Raw genomic sequence first — 15,573 nt, 5'->3', positions numbered from 1 at the left:
ACCTCTGTTTATAAAAGTGTAATCCTTGTTAGGAAGCCAAAAACAATCAATTAGATAAATATTCAGTTAGGTCCAAGAAAATATGCAAAACTCAGAGACATGTAATATTGATTTCTTTATCAGGTTTTAAGGTTATTCTTTCCTAAAATTGAATTTACTTTTTGCCTTCCAAAGACTTTTTTAGATCGATGGGCTATTTACCAGTCACCAATTTAAAAGCACTCTAGGTAGGGCTACATCTATAGATGAGATCATGGGTTTTTCAGTTCTTTCATTCTGTGCATTACATTATAAGAAAGAGAGATCTCCCAGTTCTTATTTGCATAAATCTCAGAATGCCTCATTCTGCAGGCCACCATGAAAAGGTCAGTTGACCAAGATGCTTGTTGCTGTTGCAGCATCCCTATGGGGAAATTTTAATACCACTGCAGCTGGCTTCTTGCATGTGACTATACACACATTAATGGGTTTTGTGTGGTAACTCTTCCCCTGTACATGCCTCATGTGGCTGTGCACTGTCTCCAGTTAGAACCCTTGCATGCCTGTTTACATTCTTACTTTCACTGTGATAGGTACTGATTTTTGTATATGCAAACCACACAGAATGTTGTATTCATGAGCATATGGAATAATTTATACCTATTTTGCTCCTCATACACCTTCATAGACCTATTTAGGATTTCATACTTAGATCCTCTCTCCTTGCAGAAGCTGCTTCCAAATTTCCGTAGTGTTGGGCAAGAATAAATCAACAGTATTGGTAGGCTAGGGTTGAAAATACAATGCCTTGAAAACTAGCCCTTTGGGAAGCTGTGGTACTGTAGAATAGCTGGCACTGTTGTTGTATTTAGTTTGATCATTTGATTCATATCAACATGATGATGAGGACTTAATTAATATTCTCCCACTAAGAAGCACTTAAAGACGATAAAGTCATCGCAGAGAAACTAAATGAATTTTTTGCTTCACTCTTCATGGCTGAGGATGTTAGGGAGATTCCCAAACCTGAGCTGTCTTTTGTAGGTGACAAATCTGAGGAATTGTCACAGATTGAAGTGTCACTAGAGGAGGTTTTGGAATTAATTGAGAAACTTAACAGTAACAAGTCACCGGGACCAGATGGCATTCACCCAAGAGTTCTGAAAGAACTCAAATGTGAAATTGTGGGACTATTAACTATGGTTTGTAACCTGTCCTTTAAATCAGCTACTGTACCCAGTGACTGGAAGATAGCTAAAGTAATGCCAATATTTAAGAAGGGCTCTAGAGGTGATCCTGGCAATTACAGACCGGTAAGTCTAATGTCAGTACCGGGCAAATTAGTTGAAACAATAGTAATGAATAAAATTGTCAGACACATAAAAGAGCATAAATTGTTGTGCAAAAGTCAACATGGTTTCTGTAAAGGGAGATCATGTCTTACTAATCTATTAGAGTTCTTTGAAGGGGTCAACAAACATGTGGACAAGGGGGATCCAGTGGACATAGTGTACTTAGATTTCCTGAAAGCCTTTGACAAGCCCTCACCAAAGGCTCTTTTGTAAATTAAGTTGTCATGGGATTAGAGGGAAGATCTTTTCATGGATTGAGAACTGGTTAAAAGACAGGGAACAAAGGGTAGGAATAAATGGTAAATTTTCAGAATGGAGAGGGGTAACTAGTGCTGGTCCTCAGGGTCAGTCCTAGGACCAATCCTATTCAACTTATTCATAAATGATCTGGAGAAAGGGGTAAACAGTGCAGTGGCAAAGTTTGTAGATGATACTAAACTGCTCAAGATAGTTAAGACCAAAGCAGACTGTGAAGAACTTCAAAAAGATCTCACAAAACTACGTGATTGGGCAACAAAATGGCAAATGAAATTTAAAGTGGATAAATGTAAAGTAATGCACATTGGAAAAAATCACCCCAACTATACATACAATATGATGGGGGGCTAATTTAGCTACAACTAATCAGGAGAAAGATCTTGGAGTCATCATGGATAGTTCTCTGAATACGTCCATGCGGTGTGCAGCGGCAGTCAAAAAAGCAAACGTGATGTTAGGAATCATTAAAAAAGGGAGAGAGTATAAGACGGAAAATATCTTATTGCCCTTATATAAATCCATGGTACGCCCACATCCTGAATACTATGTACAGATGTGGTCCCCTCATCTCAAAAAAAGATATACTGGCATTAGAAAAGGTTCAGAGAAGGGCAACTAAAATGATTAGGGGTTTGGAAAGGGTCCCATCTGAGGAGAGATTAAAGAGGCTAGGACTTTTCAGCTTGGAAAAGAGGAGACTAAGGCGGGATATGATAGATATAAAATCATAAATGGCGTGGAGAAAGTGAATAAAGAAAAGATATTTACTTGTTCCCATAATATAAGAACTAGGGGGCACCAAATGGGTAGCAGGTTTGAAACAAATAAAAGGAAGTTCTTCTTCACTCAGCGCATAGTCAACCTGTGGAACCCCTTACCTGGTTGTAAAGGCTAGAACTATAACAGGGTTTAAAAGAGAACTGGATAAATTCATGGAGGTTAAGTCCATTAATAGCTATTAGCCAGGATGGGTAAGGAATGGTGTCCCTAGCCTCTGTTTGTCAGAGGGTGGAGATGGATAGCAGGAGAGAGATCACTTGATCATTACCTGTTAGGTTCACCCTCTCTGGGGCACCTGGCATTGGCCACTGTCAGTAGAAAGGATACTGGGCTGGATGGACCTTTGGTTTGATCCAGTATGGACGTTCTTATGTTCACTATATCTATTCCTCTTCTCTCAGTTTTGCATGGTCTGCTAAAGAAAACTTGGTTATCAGAAATTTCCCAGTCTATTTTTATCTGAAAATTTTGATGATAGTTTTTTTAAATGCAAGTACCGTTAATAAGGCAAACTTTTCCATCTCCATAGACTTTGCCTTTGTTGAACCAAATTTTTGTAACCTGTTAACTTTCAATCAGTGTACCAGTTCACAGAGCACATGTACAACAATAGTTAAGCACACTGAAACTCACTGAAAACTGCTGACAGCTAAACATCCATTCATTTCTAGAAGGTTCTAATCGAGCAGAAAATACTGATTGGGTTCTGCCCTGTCCAAAAGGCTGTTGATTATGACTTAACAATATGCTGTCCTATCCATAGAAAATGTCATCCGTTGTTCATAGGCGTAGTTTGACTTCTGTATTTGGGGGGCAGCTCCAATCAGGCCAACGGGGTTGCTCATGTGGGGGAGATACAAATTCCGTGCTTGCCCACAGGGGTGCCATTTCAGATTGGGGCAGGGAGGGGAGGGCACAACTTTAACTAGGATTCCAGGGGCTACTTAGGCAACTGAAAACTTTAGTGATTTTGCAGATAATAACTTAGAAATTATCTGACAGGAGCATGGTATCTCCTATATCAAGAAAGAAAATTAAGTAAATATCAGCCCACCTCAGCTGTAATACAAACATGTTCTGACATCTTGCGGCAAGTCGCTTATGGGACACTGGTTAGGTTTAAAATTGTAATGTATATTCTTTCTCGGATACTCTTACTAAAGTCAGAAGGGACCATCCTGATCATCTACTCTGACCTTCTGCACATGGCAGGCCACAGAACCTCACCCACCCACTCCTGTAATATAGACCACCCACTCCTGTAATATAGACCCACCCACTCCTGTAATATAGACCCCTAACCTCTGACTGAGTTACTAAAGGCCTCAAATAATGCTTTAAAGACTTCCTCTAGTTTAAACCTGCAAGTGACCCATGCCTCATGATGCAGAAGAAGGTGAAAAATTCCCAGGATCTCTGCCAATCTTACCTGTGGAAAAATTCCTTCCTGACCCCACATATGATGATCAGTTAGATCCTGAACATGTGGGCAAGACCCACCAGGCCGATAACTGGGAAAGAATTCTCTGTAGTAAGAGCCCTCCCCCGGTAGTGTCCTGTCCCCAGCTGTTGGGGATTTTTGCTACAGGCAGTCGCTGATGGGCCACATGCCATTGTAGGCAGTCCTGTCATACCATCCCCTCCATAAACTTATCAAGCTCAGGCTTCAAGCCACTTAGGGTTTTTTGCCCCCACTGCTCCCCTTGGGAGGCTGCTCCAGAACTTCACTCTTCTAACAGTTATAAACCTTTGCCTAATTTCAAGCCTAAACTTGTTGAAGACCAGTTTATATCCCTTTGTTCTGGGGTCCACTGATCCCTAACTTAAATAACTCCTCTCCCTCCTTGGTATTTATCCCTCAGGTATATTTATACAGAGTAATCCTATCTCCCCTCAGCCTTGTATTGGTTAGACTAAACAATCCAAGAGCTGTAGCTCACGAAAGCTTATGCTCTAATAAATTGGTTAGTCTCTAAGGTGCCACAAGTACTCCTTTTCTTTTTGCGAATACAGACTAACACGGCTGTTACTCTGAATCCAAGCTCTGAGTCTCTTCTCGTAAGGTAGGTTTTCCATTCCTCAGATCATCCTAGTCACCCTTTCTCTGCACCTGTTCCAGTTGAATTCATCTGTCTTAAACATGGGAGACCAGATTTGCACACAATACTCTAGATGCGGTCTCACCAGTGATTGTATAATGGTACTAACACTTCTCTGTCTCTGCTGGAAATAACTCGCCTGATACATCCTAGGGCTCCATTAGCTTTTTTCACAGCTGCAGAAGCGATGCCTATGAGGGTCAGGAAGGGTCAGATGCCCCTCCCCAGATGCCTGGTGGGGGGCAGGGCCGGTGCCCCAAGCACCTAGGGAGTGGAAGGGGCGGGGCCAGAGCCAGGAGGGAAGGGCCGGGGCCAGAGCCTCTCCTCTTCTGGCCACACTGCTTGGGATGCATGCTGCACAGTGTCACTCTCTCCTCTTCCAGCCATACTGCCTGGGGTGCACTCTGCCCGGTGCAGCGCAGCAGCTGACTGGGAGAGTGCCTGGCTGCGGTACCAACAGACTGCCCCTCCAGCCCCACCCAGGCTCAGCTTCTGGGGACAGTGGTCGAGCGAGCCAGAGCCCCCCAGCCCTTCTAGCATGCTCAGAGTCAGCTTCTGTCCCCAGAGGCTGAGCCTGGGTGGGGGGTAGCCTGGCACTCTTCCAGGCAGCTGCTGTGCTGCACCAGGCAACATCCGAGAGTGACCCTAGGGCCTGGCTGCCAGGAAGAGCAGCTGAACATGCCATGGAGAGCCAGGGCAGTGGGAGGACAGAGCCCTTCCCTTCCCAAGTAACCAGTTAGCCTCTCCCCACTCCAGCAGGGGCCCTAGACTGGAAGTGGTGTGGGGAGGAGTCAAGTGAGGAGGTCAAGTGCCCCCCCCCTTTTTTGCTGGTGCCCCCCTTTCTGTCCCTCCCACGAGTTGCCCATGCACAGATCAATCACACTGACAGCTCATAGTCATCCTGTGATCAACCAATACCCCCAGTTCTTTCTCCTCCACTGTCACTTCCAACTGATAAGTCCCCAACTTATAGCAAAAATTCTTGTTCGTCACTAAGTATGTGACCTTGTACTTTGCACTATTAAATTTCATCCTATTTCTATTACTCCAGTTTACAAGGTCATCCAGATCTTCTTGTATGGCATTCCGGTCCTCCTCGGTATTGGTAATACCTCCCAACTTTGTGTCATCCGCAAATTATATTAGCACACTCCCACTTTCTGTGCCAAAGTCAGTAATAAAAATGTTAAATAAGATTGGTCCCAAGACCGATCCCTGAGGAACTCCACTAGTAACCTCACTCTAGCCTGAGAGTTCACGTCTCAGTATGACCTGTTGTAGTCTTCCCTTTAACCAGTTCCTTATCCACCTTTCAATTCTCATATTAATCCCTATCTTCTCCAGTTTAACTAATAATTTCTCATGTGGAACTGTATCAAATGCCTTACTGACATCCAGTCAGATTAGATCTACTGCATTTCCTTTGTCTAAAAAAATCAGTTATCTTCTCGAAGAAACATATTAGTAATTTTGTTACTACCTCTTGAATACAACAATTGAAACAATTGTTGAAAAATCTACAATTACTTTCTATCATTTGGGATACTTACTTTTTGCAGTTCACCAAGCTTGGCAAAGATCATTTAACTTTAGGAAAACATGGGACCAGCCCTTTGTTATCTTAATTATCTGTTAATCACTCTGTTTATAAACAACATTATGACTCCTTGCCTCAGAGGCACAAACTGGGAGCAGCATGTCTCCTATCTCCTCTGCTGCCTGCCTGAGGCTTGTAGCTTGGGGGGCAACACCCTCCTTTGCCCCCTCCCCCAACTCCACCTATACTGCTGTTGAAGCACAACCCCATCCAGAGGCTCCATGGAGGAGATGCAGTATTTCTCTCCAGAAGAGAGTTCATGCAAATGTTGCACTTAACAGCAACACATGATGAATCTATTCTCTTCCTCTTCCTGCCCCTACTGGGAGCACACAGCTCACAGGACTTAATTAAAACCATAGCACTGGAGTAAATTTGGTGCATTAAGTGGCTGAATGCACCCTGTAGGACGAAGGTTGTGATTTAAATGTTTGCTTATTGCAGACATAAATATAATTTTAATAAACAGAGTAGCAGAAAATGCATAATTTTTGTCAGATTAAAATTTATTAAGTTAAATTAACAGCTAGTTAATAGCTAATAAAGAGAGTCCCTATTAGCTACAAGAGTCAGCCTATGTTTTAAGCACATGGTGGTGATCAAACCCCACAGTCCTCCACACAATAACCTTTAAGAATTATATTATTTTTGGAAGAACTAATATTCATTTCGGGAATGAATTCATTGGGGGAACCTGTATCAAGGCAATTATCTATATTTAGTTTGGAAATTGCTAGAAAGGTAAAATAAACAAAGATATTAACAAATATCAATCTTCTGAGTGCTGGGACAGCTAAAAGCCTTCTTCAGAAAGATTGGATGACATTGTCATTTGAGATTAAATATTTTACTCAGCACATTTAATACAATAAGGCATGTTTGATCAATTTTAAAAAGTGTGGATTGGGGGTTAAAATGTGCTTTGTAATACATGCACACTGGGTTTATCTCTCATAACTTCTTTAAATTAAATAGTTCCATGCCATTTATTACAAGACTACATTTAGCATTAAAAAAAAAAAAAAAAGATTGCATTAAATGACTGCACCTGTATCTTTGCACTGGGTAAAGGATGAAATGTTTAGTTAGAGAACAATTAGTGGCCTAAAGTGCTTTGTTTATTTTTGTTAAAATAGACAAAATAGTTCGCGTTTATTTTTACCTGGAAGGACCGTTAACAATTTTAGTGAAACAAAGTGACCAAGGCTATGACATACAGTATTTTCATATGCATTTCAACTTTTCAGTTCCCCCAACTGCATATTCTAATGAAAGCTAAATATTTTGCCAACTATTTTGTTTTGAAGAGAAAAGTAGTTCATGTAAAATAAAAATCAGGATTGAAATATTTGGGTCCAGTGTACCATCTTTACTTGGACAAACTCCAACTGAGAATTTTGCCTAAACGTGGACGGTGTGAGTTGGACCCAAATGTATTGTCTCATGCTTATGTTTATATGTATACTTATATATGCCCTGATTCAGGGAAGATTCCCTTTACAAGACATTACTTAAGCACATTCTTAAAGTTAAGTGTATGCTTAAGTACTATCTTAAATAGAGATGGACTTAAATACGTGCGCAAGTGCTTTTCAGAATTGGGGCCATATATTGTATAGGCCTCAGATGGTCAGAACTAATATAATTAACAAAATTTTAGAAACTTCTATCTATTACCAAATATAGCTTTTTAAAAATATGCACAGCAATATCATGTTAAGGTCCAATAACTTGTGACCTTTGGGAGCTAGAAAGAAGTGTCTGTGTCCCAGCTGAAAGCTAGGAAACTATCTTGTAATGGAAGAAAACTCCTATTTCTAGTCCTGATGGGTCTTGTGATATCAGACCTCAAACCTACCACTGGTTCAGGACTGAATATTGTCTGTCTAGAGTCTAAGGCCAGTATAGTTTGGGCTTGGTATGAGAATTCCATGCAAATGCGGGGGAGGGAGGAGATAATTTCCTAGCACACTTCTTTTTTAAATGGCATCTGTTTTAAACCCCTCAATGGTTTTAAAATTTAGAAATGGCCCTCATAGAGACAGGTTAGTGAGGAGAGTGCAGAAGGTTAAATGTGTCACTTGTGTATCACCATCACATGTGGGGTGTGTGTGTGTGTGTGTATGCACACATGTTTACACAAAACATATCTGTCTCACACACTTATAATGCTTTGGGATGGTTACCTTACTTCTGAATGGCTGTGCAAGGCTAGAAACCACTTGGCAGTCAAGGAGGAGTGGAGTTATGGCCCTGCCTCTGTACTGTGTCAGTGTAAAAGAGGGCTGGACCATGTCAAAGGGACTGGGAGGGGCAGTCCATTGAGTGTGTTCTCCTGTCCTCCCTGAACCACTGCACACTCTCAGGCAAGACCTACAGCAGGTGTACAGTCCTTCCTCAGCAATCTACCACGATCCAGAAATGTGGCTTAAAGCCACAAGAGAGTCCTTAAGTGAGTTCCTTTGTGTTTTATGTCAAAATATTTTCCATCTTATGAAGAGTTGTTTTTGTTTTTGTTTTTTTACCAAATCATTGCAGTTTCTCTAAAAGTACAGTTTTGTAACAGAGAATATCAGTAACAGAAAAAGTAACAATGATCACTTCAGTAAAAAGAAAATAATATCTCAGAAACGATGCTAATTAGCAGTTTTTAGTATAAATGGCACACATTCTATTTGGGGTTATTGTATAAAACAAAAGGCCTTAAGATGGCAGTGTTTCCCATTTTTTCTTTTAAATACAGATTTTAAAATTGCTTTTAACAAAGCAGGGGAAAATCAATATAACATTAGCTTCTGGGCATATACAGTAGATCTCTGAATCATGGAATTTTATTTCTATTATATAAAGAACATACAAAAGCAAAGGTTGTGTTTATAGATGTGTATCTTTAATTTATTCAAAAATAAATACAGCATATATTCATGGTTCTGTAAGTTCTCTACAATATTTAAAAATTTAATTTACATAAATAAACAACTTCTTAAGTACTACATGCATGAAAAGCCTGAAAGTTAGATGGTTGGTTTTTTTACAGTGTTCCCTAAAAGTAAGCACATTTGGTCTATATTGGACAACTGGCTAAGGGGGAAAGTGCCAACATATTCTTATGTGTGAATAATTACAAAAAACATCATTAAAAGAATGTTGCGGTTGCAAAGTCAAGCACTGAGTAGTTAGGATATACCACAATTAAGATCCCCCCTGCAACATTGCAGCCCTCTCGGTCTGAGCCCATCTTCATATGGGAAGTCTGTGGCAGAGTCTGAAATAGAACCCACCTTTTCTGGACCTCAGTTCAGTGCCTTAAATGCAAGAGAATTTCCTTTTGCTGCTTACAATTCTCCACCTCATTCTCTGTGCATCCCATACACTGAATGAGGCAGGTGTCTTTAGAACAGGCAATATGTGATCATGCAATTAAAGACTATATCATAATGTATACACACAAAGGGGCTGAATTAAGGTTGCAATCTCTCAGTTCCAGGGAAGGACATGCTACTGCACTTGCCTACCTCCTAAGGTAGGAGCATGTTCAATATTAAGGATTGTGAAGTGCACAAAATTATTCACAGCAGTCAGTGGAAGAGGTGAGAGTAGAATTCATGGTCTCCTCCTGGCTGTGGGTGCATACACCTTCCCATAGCCCCAGAGGGTTGCTCCATCTCTGCAGCATCTCCCTTGTCCAGGGCTTTAATTCTAGGCCTGCTATGCGGGAAGTTTTATTGGAGCTGAGAGCATACTTAATGTATGTGGTATCTGGAGCTTAGTGGAGATGGAATGTTCTGAGATTTTAGTATTAAGCTTTTAAAAAGCTCTAGCTAGCATGTGCAAATGGCCATTTTCACAAGTTTATAACTTGGCCATATCTGGGTGAATTTTCATGGGGACATCAAAAGTCACATTTCTGACCCCAGGGTGACCCCTTCCTAAATGTCAAGTTTCAGCTTCAAACTCTAGGTACATACACTAAATATTTTCAAATAAATGGGTGAAAAAAATTACCTATTATCCCCAAACTTCATTCTTGGAACTGGAATGAACATTTTTTCTGAAATGTATACACTCATAATCAGCACGAAGCAGAGAACAAGCATGAAAAATTTCAGCCAGAACATGTAAAATTGGGCAAAATTATAAAGAACTGAAAACAGGGTATTAGAATGGAAAGTGTTAAGCAATGTTAATGAAAGGTGTTGCTAACAGGCTCCACCTATAATATGTATAATGCTGTTTTGTTTTGCTAATGGATCATCAATAAAAAGGCTGTGCAATTTAAAAACAATTAAAAATAAAACTCAGGGGGATACAGTTTCATTTAAATAGTGACTGGTTGGCAGAGAGATCACTTATTTTCATTAAACATTAGTGACCTACAACTGAGTTCTAAGATATCCTTCTTTGATCACTTCTCTTTCAACTTGGGGAAAACAGACTCTTTTAATTCTCAATTTTTGACTTCATGAGAGTTCAAGATTGTTCTTAAAATTAATGGTGATAGAAAAAGCATGACAAACTAATTTAAGTATGTGTAAGGAGCATAAATTAAATTACCTCTTTATTTTTCAAACTGTTTTCTCCATTGATGAGGTTGTTCATATTTAGGGATGTTATTAATCCTGTCATTCAGTATTTATTTTCAGTAGCCAGCTTTGTCCCAGAATGAATCCTTAAGTGGGTGAGATCAGGTCAGGCTAGTGTAAAGGGGCACTAGGTGAAGGAGAGGAAAGGGATTCTTTATATAGGCGTGCAGATGGGCTAGTAGAAGGGTACAGAAGATGGCAGGCCTCCACACCTTGGAGTAGTGGAAAGGAATTGATGGGTTTCTTTGTAGTACGGATGGAAGTGGAAGGAAGCCAGCTGAGGTGGAGGTGAGGCATTAAGCATTAAGATACAACTTTTAATTACATTATCATATAGTGCTTTTATGTAAGACCTCTGCCTCTGTTAGTATATAGAATGGATGGTGCTCAGTGAGCAGCTTTTCAATGTTTTGTTTTATCTTCCTTCTTCAATGTGTGGTCGCATATCTTATTTACTATACACACCTCACAGAGTGATTAGAGTACAATACTAATTCCCTCAGATGCAATGTTGCTGCACAAAGAATGTTGTTGGGCTCAGCATTAGTGTGCTTAACTATCCATGGGAAAATTAATCATAGTTTCCGAAAAGGGGTTTTGGCTCCACTTCTGAGTCATAAGGAAAGACTTCTAACTCAGCTGTTGCCATTTAGGTTGGATATTAGGAAAAACTTTTTCACTAGGAGGGTGGTGAAGCACTGGAATGCGTTACCGAGGGAGGTGGTGGAATCTCCATCCTTAGAGGTTTTTAAGGTCAGGCTTGACAAAGCTCTGGCTGGGGTGTTTTTATTGGGGATTGGTCCTGCTTTGAGCAGGGGGTTGGACTAGATGACCTCCTGGGGTCCCTTCCAACCCTGATATTCTATGATTCTATGATTTAACATGACACATATGTCTTCAAATGGGAGGGGAATAGCTTTTAGTTATTCCCCATTCTGGAGGTGAGCTAGTTCAAACTTAATTTGTATAAAATTTCAAAATTAAATTATGTGATTTTATCAGTATAGAAGAATCTTAGACAAATTGATATGATAAGCAGTACATTAACCGTAACTACAAATATTGAGAGGAATAAGAAAGATATATCATATATTGTAAACATACAAAGTACAAGGCAGACGTGCATACAAAAATACAAGCCAGCAGGAAAGTACAAACTAGTTTGACTAAACAGTTAAAATCCACATATTTTTTCTTCTGCAGGTGACAGAAAAAAAACAAGAGTTAGAGAAATGTTTGAAATTGTCCCGGAAGCTACGAAAGGAAATGAATGCTCTGACAGAGTGGCTGGCAGTGACAGATGCAGAATTTACAAAGAGATCGGCGGTGGAGGGAATACCTACTAATTTGGATGCTGAAGTTGCCTGGGGCAAGGTAATAATATAGAGTACTGTACATTTACATATGCTTCACTTACCATTTAGCTTTCTTTAATATGCAAGAAAGAGTGACAGAAATCTGGAAACTTGATGAGTTGAAAATTGTGAAAAAACATTGTTACATAATTATGATAACATTGTGACTTTAAAAGGTTTTAAGCATCATATTATTGCACATATCAGTAATAGAATCATAGAATCATAGAATCATAGAATATCAGGGTTGGAAGGGACCCCAGAAGGTCATTTAGTCCAACCCCTTGCTCGAAGCAGGACCAATTCCCAGTTAAATCATCCCAGCCAGGGCTTTGTCAAGCCTGACCTTAAAAACCTCTAAGGAAGGAGATTCTACCACCTCCCTAGGTAACGCATTCCAGTGTTTCACCACCCTCTTAGTGAAAAAGTTTTTCCTAATATCCAATCTAAACCTCCCCCACTGCAACTTGAAACCATTACTCCTCGTTCTGTCATCTGCTACCATTGAGAACAGTCTAGAGCCATCCTCTTTGGAACTCCCTTTCAGGTAGTTGAAAGCAGCTATCAAATCCCCCCTCATTCTTCTCTTCTGCAGGCTAAACAATCCCAGCTCCCTCAGCCTCTCCTCATAACTCATGTGTTCTAGACCCCTAATCATTTTTGTTGCCCTTCGCTGGACTCTCTCCAATTTATCCACATCCTTCTTGTAGTGTGGGGCCCAAAACTGGACACAGTACTCCAGATGAGGCCTCACCAATGTCGAATAGAGGGGAATGATCACGTCCCTCGATCTGCTCGCTATGCCCCTACTTATACATCCCAAAATGCCATTGGCCTTCTTGGCAACAAGGGCACACTGCTGACTCATATCCAGCTTCTCGTCCACTGTAACCCCTAGGTCCTTTTTCGCAGAACTGCTGCCTAGCCATTCGGTCCCTAGTCTGTAGCGGTGCATTGGATTCTTCCGTCCTAAGTGCAGGACCCTGCACTTATCCTTATTGAACCTCATCAGATTTCTTTTGGCCCAATCCTCCAATTTGTCTCGGTCCTTCTGTATCCTATCCCTCCCCTCCAGCGTATCTACCACTCCTCCCAGTTTAGTATCATCCGCAAATTTGCTGAGAGTGCAATCCACACCATCCTCCAGATCATTTATGAAGATATTGAACAAAACCGGCCCCAGGACCGACCCTTGGGGCACTCCACTTGATACCGGCTGCCAACTAGACATGGAGCCATTGATCACTACCCGTTGAGCCCGACAATCTAGCCAGCTTTCTACCCACCTTATAGTGCATTCATCCAGCCCATACTTCCTTAACTTGCTGACAAGAATACTGTGGGAGACCATGTCAAAAGCTTTGCTAAAGTCAAGAAACAATACATCCACTGCTTTCCCTTCATCCACAGAACCAGTAATCTCATCATAAAAGGCGATTAGATTAGTCAGGCATGACCTTCCCTTGGTGAATCCATGCTGGCTGTTCCTGATCACTTTCCTCTCATGTAAGTGCTTCAGGATTGATTCTTTGAGGACCTGCTCCATGATTTTTCCAGGGACTGAGGTGAGGCTGACTGGCCTGCAGTTCCCAGGATCCTCCTTCTTCCCTTTTTTAAAGATTGGCACTACATTAGCCTTTTTCCAGTCATCCGGGACTTCCCCGGTTCACCACGAGTTTTCAAAGATAATGGCCAATGGCTCTGCAATCACAGCTGCCAATTCCTTCAGCACTCTCGGATGCAACTCGTCCGGCCCCATGGACTTGTGCACGTCCAGCTTTTCTAAATAGTCCCTAACCACCTCTATCTCCACTGAGGGCTGGCCATCTCTTCCCCATTTTGTGATGCCCAGCGCAGCAGTCTGGGAGCTGATCTTGTTAGTGAAAACAGAGGCAAAAAAAGCATTGAGTACATTAGCTTTTTCCACATCCTCTGTCACTAGGTTGCCTCCCTCATTCAGTAAGGGGCCCACACTTTCCTTGGCTTTCTTCTTGTTGCCAACATACCTGAAGAAACCCTTCTTGTTACTCTTGACATCTCTTGCTAGCTGCAGCTCCAGGTGCAATTTGGCCCTCCTGATATCATTCCTACATTCCCGAGAAATATTTTTATACTCTTGCCTGGTCATATGTCCAACCTTCCACTTCTTGTAAGCTTCTTTTTTATGTTTAAGATCCGCTAGGATTTCACCGTTAAGCCAAGCTGGTCGCCTGCCATATTTACTATTCTTTCGACTCATCGGGATGGTTTGTCCCTGTAACCTCAACAGGGATTCCTTGATATACAGCCAGCTCTCCTGGACTCCTTTCCCCTTCAATGTAGTCAATTTAGTAAATAGGTTAGACCTGTCGAATAGCAATCATACTTTAGTGAGGTATGTTACTCTCACAGAAAAGAATTTGAGTTCAGGGTGATTAAAATCAATCTATACATGTAGATAATGCTATTATTTGGCATACATTATTTAATCTTAAATTTCCAGTTAAAAGCTTGGGGAGGGTGAGGGAAGCTATTTACCATCATTAATGAGTTTTGAAATCCACACCTATTTCAAAGCCCAATACTACTAGAAACATATATAGCATATATGTATAGTTTCTCGTGCATAGAGTCCCATTGACATTCCATTAACTGTGAAACTCATTGGAAGTATCTATGTGTTTGAGTCACTATTTTTTAGTTTCAGTCTCCTGACATAAGACAATTCCATTATTTTTAAAGTTAAGCTCTCAAAGCTTTTAAGCTGCACACTCAGTTAATACAACATTGCTCACTATAATTTGATATGGTCAAAGAAATTGCAGACTGCGTTTTCACTAGGCCAGCAGACACATAAAAAATCACGCATCATATGTGCCTGCTAAAATATATCTGAGGGTGAAATAAATAACCTAAAATAGCAAAGCCTTTCTAAGATAAATCTAGTTTGAAAATAGCTCCCCAATCTTACTGATCAAGGCCAAACTGAATTACTTGAATTTCTAATGCAGTCTTTCCATTTTTTTGCTGATAACAGGACTGATAAAATATCAGCAGAATAAATATGGTTTTATATATGTTCATCCATCCCACATCACAACAACATTTTGTTTTTTTGCTGTGGATGTTCTAGTTTCCCCTGCTTACTTGTGACTCTCAAGCCTTTTCCTCTTAAAGTAATTTTATCCCTGGCTCTAGGGCTATCCATGAAATAAAATAAACAAATAAAATAAATGGATCTACACTACAAAGGACACTAAAAAGCATGCTCAAAAACGAGAAAACATTGAAGTGGGGGGTGGTATAAAATACACACAACTCTTTTGGCAAAATTGCAATAAAATACCTGTATGCACAACCAACCAACCTATGTGTACTTTACACTGTTTGCTTGTTTACTTTTATACAATAACTATAAATACATTTTAGTCACACTACAGTTAAAATGTAATTTGAGAGTAATAATCCATATTATTAACCTACTGGTTCTAGGATATTGTACTAGGTACACGTCAGAAAAATTTTGTGTAATTACAGTGAAATGTATTGAATATGAAACTAGATTTTGTACAGGGACCCACACATGGTAAA

The 15,573-nt window shown here is 40.5% G+C and overlaps 1 protein-coding gene across 12 annotated transcripts in view; it reads left to right on the top strand.

Annotated features, from left to right (window-relative positions):
• The window catches only part of DMD (dystrophin), a 1,926,267-nt gene that overhangs the window by 797,058 nt on the left and 1,113,636 nt on the right, over window positions 1-15,573 (top strand). For all 12 annotated transcript variants that reach the window (XM_073357918.1, XM_073357881.1, XM_073357898.1 and 9 more), the window contains one exon: window positions 11,852-12,022. In XM_073357918.1, the coding sequence (XP_073214019.1) occupies window positions 11,852-12,022 (171 nt within the window). The remainder of the gene's footprint in view (window positions 1-11,851; window positions 12,023-15,573) is intronic.

This window comes from Lepidochelys kempii, chromosome 1 (genome assembly GCF_965140265.1).
Source record: "Lepidochelys kempii isolate rLepKem1 chromosome 1, rLepKem1.hap2, whole genome shotgun sequence".
In the NCBI taxonomy this organism is placed as follows: Eukaryota; Metazoa; Chordata; order Testudines; family Cheloniidae; genus Lepidochelys; species Lepidochelys kempii.
This window is presented reverse-complemented; position numbering and strand designations above follow the sequence as displayed.